The 13580-nt window shown below is 35.0% G+C and overlaps 1 protein-coding gene across 1 annotated transcript; it reads left to right on the top strand.

The window, feature by feature from the left end:
- The first annotated feature begins 10016 nt into the window (after nucleotides 1-10016).
- LOC135159507 (uncharacterized) lies at nucleotides 10017-13352 on the top strand. The gene is made up of 2 exons (XM_064115581.1): nucleotides 10017-10206; nucleotides 10625-13352. The coding sequence occupies exons 1-2, from the start codon at nucleotides 10186-10188 to the stop codon at nucleotides 11585-11587; spliced, it is 984 nt and encodes a 327-aa protein (XP_063971651.1). The 5' UTR covers nucleotides 10017-10185; the 3' UTR covers nucleotides 11588-13352.
- The last annotated feature ends 228 nt before the right edge of the window (nucleotides 13353-13580 follow it).

Below are 13580 nucleotides of genomic sequence, written 5' to 3'. Positions count from 1 at the left end.
CCATTCATCAAAAGATACTTTTATCTTTTATTTTGCAAACACAGCATCCATATTGAGCAAACTTTCCCTCCCATATTCATATTTGATGAAGGGATAAATTACCTCATACATCCATTCTCTTGGTATTGACTGATAAAAGGAATTTAGACCACAATGTTTCCGATTCTTCCAATGTGGTTTCCAAGTTCATTGCGGTTTCCGAAACTTTGATGATTGTTTGCCCCTTTATATTTGTTCTAAGTGCTTGGCAAAAGGGAAGTCCTTTACAGTTCAAAAGTTTAACACAATACAGCCAAGATTTAAAATATTTTCACCACAGTCAAACAATATAATGCTTTGCATTAAAAAATTCTCTCCCAAATAGAAACAGGCAGAATCAATAAGTAGGTGTCAAATTTCTTTGTTGCACTTTAAGTCCATAAAATATCAAAATGTCATCCCAAATTGTAAATATGAAGATAAAAAAACATGTTGACATTTCAGCAACTGTATGAACAAAACAGAAAGAGACCACATTAAGGAACCTTCAGAGTAATAGTTCTGCAGCATATACATGTATTGAATAGATTAGATTAATGGGACCACCTCTCCCTAAACTTTTTTTTTTTTTTTGGGGGGGGGGGTGGTGGACAACATTTAGCCAGATGAGCATTTTTTCTCTTTTATTTAGACCCCCAGGAAGGTGGGGTAAAAGGATAATTCACTCTACCCACTGTTTTGTTGATCTTTATTTTTCTCAAATCAGTTCAATATGAAGTCATGTTGGCTGAACAGCCACCCCTCCCCCATCGAAGAACGACTCAAATCTACAACTTCAAGTCACTTTTTTCAACATTTCATGCACAATAAGGAAAACTGATTTATTTCTCCCAATTCTTTATTACTTCTTTCTTGATTTCCTGATTTTTCTTGAAAATGACCAGAGATTGATCCTAGTAAAGCCATTTCAAAAATATGTAATACAGTTTCTGACCCGAATTTCCCTTCGAATATATTACCAAATAATCTGAACTATTTTAACAATCCCCAATCTGAGCTTCACACATCCATGGATCTATTCTTGCAATTATGAATCATGGAAATGATTGAAGATAATTGAACATTAGATGTAAGGATTCAAATGAAAGAGAACTAGAAATTCAAATAATAAGATGATGATAATGATAATCATTGCCAAATATTCATCCACAATAACACAGTTTACCTGACCTTTTAAAACCAAGGGCAAAAGGATATAGCTCAGGAAATGTCCAATGACAAATTTACTTTGTGTTATTGTAATTACGCAACTCATATGTGGCATCGTTGAATTTCAGGACCATATATTTAATTTAAAAATGAAAGATCAGGGAAAGACAACCGCTGACATTTCTGTGAATAATATATATCTTGTATTTAAGGAGCTTGTATAATAAACTAAAAGCTAGGTGTATTCTTGAATCATATTGAGAATCTGGCTTCTTTTAATTATCATGTAAGGGAAAGCATTGAGAAAGTTTAAAATGCCATGGCACAGGAAGTAAGAAAAGATGGAGTTAAAACTTTGAATCTAAAATCATCAATTTGAAGAAGTGCACAAGTGGCTGAAATCGGAAGGATATCAAGAACTCTATATGGGTGCGTTCAATTGAACTTCTCTGAAAAAACTATTTCCTAGGGAAGATATATGTCCATTTGAAGCAGCTATTATATAACTACACTTTCACAAAAGAGGATCGTTTGAAAAAGTGGTGTGAGATGAATACACAACCAGATAATAGATATGATCATGAATATAAGAAATCAGAAGTATTTTGAGCATCAGATTAGTCTGAAGTAGACAATAGTTTGAGTATTACAACCTACAACATAAAGTTGGCAGCTAATATAAGCCCAAAGGCACTTTTTCATAACATAACAAAACTAGATAGCTTTGAAGAAGTAAAGGTTTGTTTCGTTCAACTCAAATACCCCCAAAGACAAAAGAATTCCTGAACACAAATTTTACACAACATTCTGTGACTTAAGATAAATTAATAAATGCATAATAATTTCAAAATGTACTATCAGTTAATGGTTAATACTGGACTCGGTGAATATCAGCCATTGTACAAAACGAAAAACAGAGCAATTGTTACCATATCTGAACTAGTGTTTCTTTGAAAATGTGGATGTGATGTCAAATGTAAACATGATATATTTCATGACATCAATCTACTTTCAGGAGTATATACTCTGCCAAGGAATGTTGTACTACTTTGCCAAGATTGGTTTAGTGAGGAGGAAGCACTCAAAATTGGTGCTTACAAGTTTAAAGATATGAATACTATTAGCAGAATAACTATGTAGAATAATATTTTGCATACTTATTTATTAAAAAAATATCTATTGATAAGAGTATAAGACTCTAAATTTCAAAAAAAGAATACTTCTTTTTATCATAAAATTAGCCCTATGACAGTTTTGAATGGGAACTTTTGTCTGTTTCCGTTGTAATAATTTCCTGTAAATGCCTACACTTTCAGGTAAAACCGTTAATCGTTATCTTTTTAAAAAGAAATGTTCTTCGTAAAATGTTATAAAAAAAGATGAATATGAATCTTCTTTACTCTGTTTCTTTTGAATCCGATCAATTTGCATTTAAATCTCCTTTCACACAATTTTCCTCCTCGCTAAAGGTGAACAAACTTTTCAATACTTTCCAGATTGCATAGGAAAAATTCAATACTACCTTATATAATTTTGAAAGAGAAATACAAAACACATGCATTTTGTTGCTCACTGTACAATATACCATTACAATCAAGAATGACTTAAGAAAATATAACACAAATAAATCCCGCTTATTCAGTCTTGCAGTCTTTGCTACTTATTTTAAAATACAACAGTACAGTCTTAACACTGCCGAATGAAGGATAATAATATGCTTCATACTACACTGATGCAAGTTTGAGGAAAAGCCAGCCACTCCCATCCACAGGGAGGAAACTGGATTCAAAACTTGGATATAACTACTGCTACTTCCACTCTACAACCTCAAACAACAACTTAAACAACTCAGAAGCATAATCTGGAGTTTCATTAGCAGAACAGACATTCTAGAATGTTACTGTGTATATTGTCAATGAAAGAACTCATGACAGACTCGAGTCTCAGTACCCGAGTGAAATATGATCAGGACATACAAATGTTTATTGTAACAAGGTAGTGACAAATAACAGATAACTCTCTTGACTGCAAAGTGCAGTATTGATAATGTGAACCATCTTTTTGGAAGAACTAAAATGGCCATCAACTTGAGGCCTATGATCACGAGAATTCAGCGAGAAAATAGCTCTTTCTTACCCCAGTAATACGCCGGCCGTACTCTGTAATTTTCAGACATGGCTGCTCATGAATAGACTTCTGCAACACGTCAGGTTCTCGCCAACAAATAAACACATATATGTTTTTGCCGAGGCCCGATGCCTTTTGCAAACTTCATCAAACTTCTTTGGTTAGGTTGATTTCTGAACTGCGAAGGCCACAAAGCCAATGACACAATCATATCAAATACACCAGCGCATTACAGGCAACTCCCATGCATGACAGGAATACAGATGTGATATTTGGATATTCTCTGTCAAGGTGCACGCAGAAACACAAAGAAAATTAACCCAAAATGCTTGATGACGGAAAAATAGAACAACACAAAGACCAATGAAAATAAACAAACCCCTCTGTCCTGTTTAACAAAACCATAAAAATGCCAGATCACAAATTTTGACAATTCAACAAAGCTTTGTTTACTAATTGTTTATCGATTGCATCTGTATGGACTTCAAAGGCATTCACTGCATGTTATGAAACATACAACCTTTTTGTTCCAACAAGTGTATTTTCTAAATCAACTAGGAACAAATACAATAAAAGGCCTGCAGTTCCAAATTAGGCAACTGTATAGGGAAATTTCTTTGTCTACTGAAATAAACAAGGAATTGATTCAGCTGGTATGTTCACAATTCGCCACAAAGCAATATCAGTATTCCTGTATTTCTATGTGAAAAAAGCCCAGATATTTTTGCAGGTTCGAAAGATATGATACGCCAAAGGTGTTTACAAAAGCAAAATAATGAATAGCCGCCAATGTCATTTTCTAAAACTAAGTCTTAATGATACAATAAGATAACAAGTGGAATGCCTCTGGCCGTCTCACCTGCATCACGCGATTCAATATAGCAGCAGTGCTGATTTTGAAAACTACTATAACTCGCACAAGATGTTCAGTGATACTTGGTTACTCTTATTTCCACGTTTTATGAACTAGACCAATACACTTATAGAGATACAGTATGATGGCAATTCAACAAATACCCCCAACGTGGCCAAAGTTCTTTGACCTTACATGACCTTTGACCTTGATCATGTGACCTGAAACTCGCACAGGATGTTCAGTGATACTTGATTACTATTATGTCCAATTTTTATGAACTAGACCAACACACTTTCAAATTTATGGCTGTAATTCAACAAATACCCCAATTTGGCCAAAGTTCATTGACCCTAAATGACCTTTGACCTTGATCATGTGACCTGAAACTTGCACAAGATGTTCAGTAATACTTGATTACTATTATGTCCAAGTTTCATGAATCAGATCCATAAACTTTCAAAGTTATGATGGTAATTCAACAGATACCCCCAATTCGGCCAAAGTTCATTGACCCTAAATGACCCTTGACCTTGGTCATGTGATGTGAAACTCATGCAGGATGTTCAGTGATACTTGATTAACCTTATGTATAAGTTTCATGAACTAGGTCCATATATTTTCTAAGTTATGATGACATTTCAAAAACTTAACCTTAGGTTAAGATTTTGATGTTGATTCCCCCAACATGGTCTAAGTTCATTGACCCTAAATGACCTTTGACCTTGGTCATGTGACATGAAACTCAGGCAGGATGTTCAGTAATACTTGATTAACCTGATGGCCAAGTTTCATGAACTAGGTCCATATACTTTCTAAGTTATGCTGTCATTTCAAAAACTTAACCTCAGGTTAAGATTTGGTGTTGACGCCGCCGCGCCGCCGTCGCCGCCGCCGTCGGAAAAGCGGCGCCTATAGTCTCACTCTGCTATGCAGGTGAGACAAAAATGAATATTTGAAGAAAAATGAGAACTTTATGACTGATTGGATTGATTGATTGATTGATTTTTTGGTTGGTCAGTCGATCGGTTGATTGATTGATTGATTGACTGATCTATTTATTGATTGATTGGTTGATTGATTGATTGATTGATTGATTGATTGATTGATCAGTTTTGTATTTCTTTTGTTACATAATATATTGAAGATTTTGTTTGATGTTTATCATTGTTCTTTGGTGTTTCATTTAAAGTCACTACTCTGATAACTTGTTTTTGTGAATATGGTTTGACAGTGAACTTTATTTACTATAGTTTCAAGGAAGAACAATGAAAGATTTTGATGAAAAAGAGACGTTTATGATGTTATGCTTTTAAACATTTTTCTTTGTAATTTCATGATCACATGCATAATCATAGGTGTTGATCTGGGGAATATATTCCTTTCGGGGCGGGCTGTATTGTCTGATAACTTATATTTGATAATTTGATATCAGAGAGCGAAGTTGGCTCAGTCGGTCGTGGGTCGTGGTTCGAGTCCACCCCGGGCAGATGACTGAAGCCAGTGCGTTGTGTGTAAAACGTCTCTCCCCTGTTTCATAGATGCAGGCTATGTTACAGTAGAAAACACTCTGTCCCTCGGATAGGACGTTAAATGGAGGTCCCATGTAGAGGAGAGGTCAACACCTTTGCACATTAAGAACCCACTGCACTATTCAAATAAGAGTAGGGGGAAACCCCATGTAGTGGTCCACCTGCATTCCCCCAACAAGTTGGGAGGAGAGACCTGCGGGTCACGGTTCGTGTGTGCGCCCTACTAGGCGACCCAGATTGGCTGGCTCCTCCAAAAATACGCCTTTGAATGTCTTTGACAAATGCATGGCGCTATACAAATCCTGGGCATCATCATCATCATTATCATCCCACCAATAATCTACTCACACAGTAATTATGATTATTATGAGGATAAGGAGATAAGATGATATCATCTGATGATTATTGTATATACGCATACTCGCATAGCCATCAATTTCATTGGTTCTTGCAATATCATTTTATAACCATTCCTTTCCGAAACTGTTAAAAACATATGATGGAGAAAAAAAAAAATCCATTTTGACATAAGAAAAATGTTCATCTATCTATATGTTTTATAGATCGCAATATGTATTTAGACACGATATCTTCAAAATTTAGCCCTACCGGCAACCAAGTATATTTTACAACCATTTTAAATATATAACTTTGTTTGTTAGTAATGTTTTTTAACAGGTTTATGATATAAATTTTCCAAACCTTGGCCTTGGCCTTGAGGGTTTGGGTCTTGACTACAGCACTGACTCCTGTCTTAATAGCTGAGGAAGCGACAGTGTATATCCAGTCTGCAAGGCTAGAAATCTTGGCATAGTCTTTGATATCTAGACTTGGGGTTGTTTTTTATTCCCTCATGTCCATGTCCAATCATGTAACAAGCATTTGCAGATCAGTTTGTTTACTTCGTAACCAATTGCGCAACATTTGCTTAAATAAACGAAAATATCTCACTCACTCAGTAACAGAGAAACTGGTACATTCACTCATTTCTTCACGATTCGATTTTGGTAATAGCCTTCTTTACAACTTTATACCAGATTCTCAACTTGGGAAATTGCACAAGTTGCAAAATGCAGAGCCTGGGCATTTTCACGGTAACTGACGTTACACGGCACAATTTTACACACCTTTCATTGTGTGTATCTCTAAAACAACAAATGATGGGAGTTTGCTTTTGATAGAGTTAATAAAGTGAACCTTGCTGTATACTCTGATACTAAGTTTTTCAATGTAACCACATTTGTTATGCTTCAGCAAGCAAAAATAAGTCGGTAACTGACGTTACGCAAAAAGGACATGCAATTTCAGGGTGTTCAGTAAAATTGAAATATCTCATGTCCCTGAGTAGATAGAGTAATAATTTGAATATGTAAATATTAATATACCTTCTTTACTAGGTTAAGATGTGTCAAAATATTAAATAATTTGTTTTTGTATTTTGGGGGCTATGATAATTTTTCCACGACCATGCTGGTAACTGACATTACGGTAACTGACGTTACACTTAATTTGCCATAGAGATGATACATGGAAGTTAAATGTGTGGAATCAATGCATTGTATGTTCTGTGCAGGGCTTCACATGAAAGTGAGCTTGATGTGGAAGTAAACCCGAGTTTCTAGGAACATTTCAATGATTTTTTTTTTCTTTTTCTCAATTCCTTTTCTGTGATTTGAACATTTTATCATTACTTGTCGGTAACTGACATTACACATTAATATTTACCAGTGCTATATGATTTTCAAAGGCATAATTTTCTTGGTACATGTATTAATATGTAAGGCTTTTTAGAATTATAAAAATTTCATAATACTTCACATTTTGAATTATCAAAAGATAAGAAATGTATGTTTTACTTTAATACTCAGGGGGTCATAGCAGCTATATGTATTCCTATAGTAATTTAATATTTAACATTGACTGTACAAATTGATTTTTCTGACTATACACCATTTACATATCAGTTTTATATTGACTTTTTAAACCTTTTCCTTCTCCAATCTCCCCCTCCCCCCCCAAAAAGGCAAAATGAATAAGGGTCTCCTCCCCAAGGCTACCCCTCCCCCAAATCTCATGCTGTTTTATTGATTTCTATTCTGGTCAGTGCAAGCCATGCTTGTTCATATCTGTCGGATTTCAATTTTCTTCATAATTTGTTTAATCATTCTCTTTGCTTATTTCTTTTTTAAGCTGTCAACAAAAAATAAACTCCAGCTTCTAAACTGAAACTGAACTATTTGTAAATAAGAAAAAAAGACACAGTTTTAGTAGATCCATGCAATATTGATCAGAACTGTCAAATTTCACTTTTCATCTATACTTGTAAACCCAAAACAAAAATTGTATCACACATCTACACTACTAACATGTGTAAAAACCTGGAATTTACGTTTAGCCTGGCAATGCTCAAAAGAATCCTAGAAACTAAAAAAGGGGCCCTGGAAACTCCATTCATCACAATGTTAAGCTTATCAAATGTTGCAGATTTAGGCAATAGGTTGGGAAAAGTATCCCCCCTCCCCCGAAAACCGGGAAAGAAAAACAGTCTGATACAAACAATTAGGTACTTGGAAAGTACATGTACATATATGCAAAACAATTTCATAGTAATTTTATTTCGCACGATGGGAATGCAACTTCCTTCATAATTTTTATATAGTATTCCTTGTGAAGTATACCTTTTAAAAGTCAATAACAAGCTCCTTCTAGTGTGATTTAACTAAGTGAAAGACTTAAATAACAAGTATACAATATTTCTTCACCATAAAATTTACCACATATTTTTGCATTTCACTATTTGGAACCAACGTTTTATCATGGTAACTGACATTTCATCTCGGTAACTGACATTACATTTTCCACTTTGTAACTGACGTTACACATATTTCATGGTACCCTATGGCTTGATTGTTAATCTGTAATTTTGGTGTAGAAGGGAGGGGTGTTACCTAAGGAGGAAATCTAACAAGTTTAATATAATATATCCTCTTTTCTGGGAAATGAGAAAAAAAAGTTAATGTTTTGGGTAACTGACGTTACATACCATATCACATACTTAATCAATATTTTTTTATCAGATAAATGAATTACTGGTGATTCTTTCTATTGGATTTTATAAAGTGTTATAATAGCAAGCTAAATCACGGGGGGAAAACGTCATGATCAAACCTGTTCTTTAAAAATCTGTCAAAACAAAATATGTATCAATCATACCATTTTCAACACTAATTCGTATCCATACTTTGGCGGCCATTTTGAAATTAAAAATGGCTGCCAGAGTCAGAAAAAAATTGTCCTAGAAACTTCAGGTCTTATATTATTAAAAATCATAAAGCATATGACATGAATATCAATTTGATTTTTTTGCCTCTGTGTCCATATGTGGTGAAAATGCCCAGCTGTGGTATTGTAACTCTATCTCACAAGTGCAGCCACATCATTGAAAACTCTTCACTGGATGCCCTGAATGAACACATATAGTCTTTAAAATCCTTCTTTTGATCTTTCAGAGTCAATGGAATGTCCCCCAGTTACAAGTCTTTGATACATAGCTACCAACCCTCAAGAACCTTATGATCCTCATCATCTAATCTCTTACAAATTCTAGTTTCCAGCTTCAAGGGCAACCTGAAAACATACCTGTATAAGAGTGCTTTTTGGCAGACATTGACTTATTGTTCAATATGTAAATTTGTTTTTGTTGTTGTTCTGCTCTGAGGCACCTGAGCATCTAATCAAGATGGAAAGTGCGCTATACTAGTCTTATTTATTATTATTATTATTATTATTGAATAATGAGCATGAAGAAACATGAGATACACATATATCGCATGTCTGCCAGTCTGCATACTATCAGCTCTGCACTCACTCATCTCTTCTTTATTTGAATAAAGATAATGCCCTACAGTATGCAGTACATCAAGTGTGCAGGTCCAATGAAACATTTAGTCTTCTTTAATAATTTGTCATTTGTTTTAATTCAATACAAACATATTGCTCCTTATTATCAAACATGGAATCATGCGCTACAGGTCAATTATACAGTGTCATATGTTTACATGGAGGATTAACAAATATAAGGATTTTTCTACAAGAAAATTATCATGCATTGCATGAAGGTTAAAATCATATTACAGTTTGTCTACTTCAACCATTGCTAACAAATCACAAAATATCATGCTCATCTCTGATTGGCTAAGACTTTGCAAGCAAACAAAAAGACAAGGGCATTTTGTGTACACAGAGAAACCTCCCTCAAACCTGAACTTTATCATTGCTTTGAATATTTAATCCAATATTTTTCATACTCTCTACTCAAATAGAGCCATATCAAAGTTCAATACAAGGGTTCAGACTCCTCACGCTAATAGAAAGAGAATTGTGTTTCATTCAAACACAAAGTTCAAGAATATGTGTATACTTCAGGAGCAGAATACAATGGATATTTATCTTCTATAAAGCATTAGCCAGTGTCTTTAGTCACCCATGGTGCTCTGTGAACAAGAGGTAAGATTTTAAACAAAAATCATATAAACTTCCAGTACTAATTAGTGAGAATCATTTTTTCAGAATTTCTTGAAGATCTGGATTTTAAAGATATTTTGTATAGGCCTACAGTGTATTTGCAAGGATGCTGTTTGTAGGCCTATAGTGATTTATACAATTAGTTTTGTGAGAATATCCAGTTGTATTCAAATAGAAATCTGACTGCAAATTCAATGAAGCCCGAGAAATAAGTTTCCCTTTGAGTTTTGTATTAATTTTATTTCTTTTATAGCAAAAAAAATAAAAATATCAATGCATAAATCAGAGACAGAAAATTTTATGAAGGTCTCACATACATGGAGTCAGATGTACATATTTCATATATCATAATAATCACAATAATTAAATGACAAGATTTTAATAATTTCTTTCTTTCCAGGACTTGTTAAGGGTCAACAGATTAAGCAACCAAGATTTCAACATGAGGGTACTATATGCAATATTGCTTGTTCTACAAGCCTCTCTGTCAATCCTCTCTGCTGAGGTCTATGAGGATGACTCTATCACCTTGGTGTTTCAGGAGTCAATAGATGAAACCAGTGTTTACACTATCCTCTTCAATGAGGTAACCATCTTTGACAATGGCTCTCCTGTAGAAGGGGCGCTTCCTGAAGAACAGCTTAGCAGAATGGACATTCTGGAATCCTCATCCGGGAACACTATCAATGTCAATCTTACCATACAGAATGCAGATAGAACAGATGCTGGGACATATTCCCTGCGCATCAATCCTACAACAGATTCTTTCATGGAGGAGAACATTGACTTGTTGGTGATCTTCGCACCATCGGATCTAGAGTGTGCCGTTTTCAATGATACCATCTCCTGCAATGCTACACCAGGGTATCCTCGGGATGGGATCATAAGCTGTTACCAAGGGAGTGAGAAGATACAGGGTATCCAACAGGACAAAGGTTCTGTGACCATTGCTGCTAGGTACAGATTGTCACTTGAGGACACTTCCATTGGCTGCTGCACAGAGAACAGTGCCTTTGTCTTTACATCAGGAAACTGTAATCAGTTTACTTGGTTCATTCCTCAAAGAGTCCAAGCTACCACGACCAACCTCCCACCGCAGAACGTAACAAGACGTAAACCTGGGAACATGACGAGGGTGCCTACAACAACCAATGTCCCATTGGAAACTGACATTCTTTACCAAGAGGGCTGGCTGACTCAAAACAGGGCAGTTATTGGTTTTATGTGTGGGATTCTATTTGTCCTTGTCGTAATGTACCCATTCGGAATGACATACCATTTCAGGGTTTACATGAAAGAACCGAAAAAGTATGTTTCTGATAGCAAAGGCAGAGGACACTTCACTTCCGTATCCTCAGTATAAATTTCTTTTGAAAGAGTTCTGAATAATAGATATTGCAAAGTTCTTGAAAAGCCATTATGGTGGCTTGCTCTGCATAAACATTGTTTTCACAATATTGGAATTCAGAGACATGGTTGGTGATGTACATATGTAGCAATAATATGAATAGGAACATCAAAAAATGGTAAAAGTGAATTTAAAACAAGCAGCAATTCATGAAAATATATAATAATAACAATACTACATATGACTTATATAGCGTCTTTTCCATTTTGATTAAATGCTTAAGGCGCTTAGAAGAGAGCAAACATGAAAGTAAAGAAAACACTTTAGAGAAGTACAAGAAAGGATCAATTACAAATGCGAAAAATGTCTGTCTTCAAACCCATAGTACCTGCTGGTGAAACAATGCAATTTTAGGTTGCCCTTAAAGGATGTTGCAGAGTTTGAGTTCTTCAGCTCTGGCTAGTCCGGCATGAGCAAAGGCCCAATCACCCCAGGATTTTTTAGATAGTGGAATATGTACTAGATTGGGATGATTGCAGTGTGTGTGCAGGTTGATAGTGGTATAAGAGACTTGTAATCATCTGAGGATCTATTGATCATATGATAAACAAAAAGAAGAATTTTGAATACTACGCGATCCACTATAGGCAACCAATGGAGGTCTTTAGGAACAGGAGTGATGTGATCGTGCTTATTTGACAGAGAAACAATGCAAGCTGCTGAAGTTTTTGAAGTTGGGTAATTTTAGAGTTAGGTATATTAAAGAGAAGACTATTACCGAAATCAAGACATGAGGAGATGAGTGAGTGCACAAGTTTCTCTGTTGCAGAACGAGTTAAATATTTTTGGATGAAACCAATGTTACGCAATTGAAAGCGGACAGATTTACAAATACCTGTGACCTGATTTCACATTGACATTTGGGAATCAAAAATGACACCAAGATTGCGGCAAGAATCAGAGAAAGGAACATGATTACTGGCAATGAAAATGGAGTGTATGTTAAGTTTACTTAATTGAGATATTAAAGCTTTTGTACAAATTATATCAATCGTAAAGTGGTTTTTTCAGAACAGTGTCAAAACTTTTTTTTTCTCTAAATCAGTAACAAATAGGCTACATAATTTCAAAACTATTTGTTTGGTATAGGCTTTCAAATACTGTTTACATTCTGCACAAGCAGCATTGAAATTTATCATGAACCATGGGCATTGTCAGAAGGCACGAAAAATAAATTATTCACTATCATTTTGCAAACTTTAACTACATGTATGTCCGTTAATACTAGAGGCCACAAGCATACTTGTAAACTATGCCTGTTGCCTTTGGTAACCACCTTAGTTTGTTGTTTTGCCGGCATGGTCATATACATGACCTCACTTTTGACCAATCAGAGGGCTGGATTACTTGACATTCTTACAGAGAGGTGTACATGTATAAATCATATTATTATTTTGTGCAAGGTTTGTTACACTGCATGAAATAGTTGTGTTTATGCTCTTAAGTTCACAGACAATATTTGCATATTAGGGGAGAGAGAATTTGTTCTTAATTTTTATCAATCTCAAAATATGAATTTCAGGATTAACGTGTACAATATTCTCACCTCAAAACTGGGTTTTTCATACATACATGTATGTTGTTATGTAGCCATGGTGGTATGGGGTTTGTTTATGTGCTCAAATTCCATTTGTGTTTGTAAATCACTAAACATTTGACCCATGGTGGAAGACAAGTTTTGCATTGCAGTTGCCAATAAATTCAATTCAAATCAATTTAATTCAGATCAACGAGTGACATCCAATAAGAAACCTAGCCCACTACAATACATACACGCAGGTAACTTTACCATCCAATGGCAAGAAAAACCCTGAATTTTGAATTGGCTACATGGAGTAATGTTAATATGTTATCCATGGCAGTAGAGAGGGATGGAGATACTGTTCAATCAAAGTATGACTTCAAAGGGGAAATTTAGCCTCAATCCTTGTTTCACAGTAGTCTGCTG

This window comes from Lytechinus pictus, unplaced genomic scaffold, assembly GCF_037042905.1.
Source record: "Lytechinus pictus isolate F3 Inbred unplaced genomic scaffold, Lp3.0 scaffold_263, whole genome shotgun sequence".
In the NCBI taxonomy this organism is placed as follows: Eukaryota; Metazoa; Echinodermata; class Echinoidea; order Temnopleuroida; family Toxopneustidae; genus Lytechinus; species Lytechinus pictus.
This window is presented reverse-complemented; position numbering and strand designations above follow the sequence as displayed.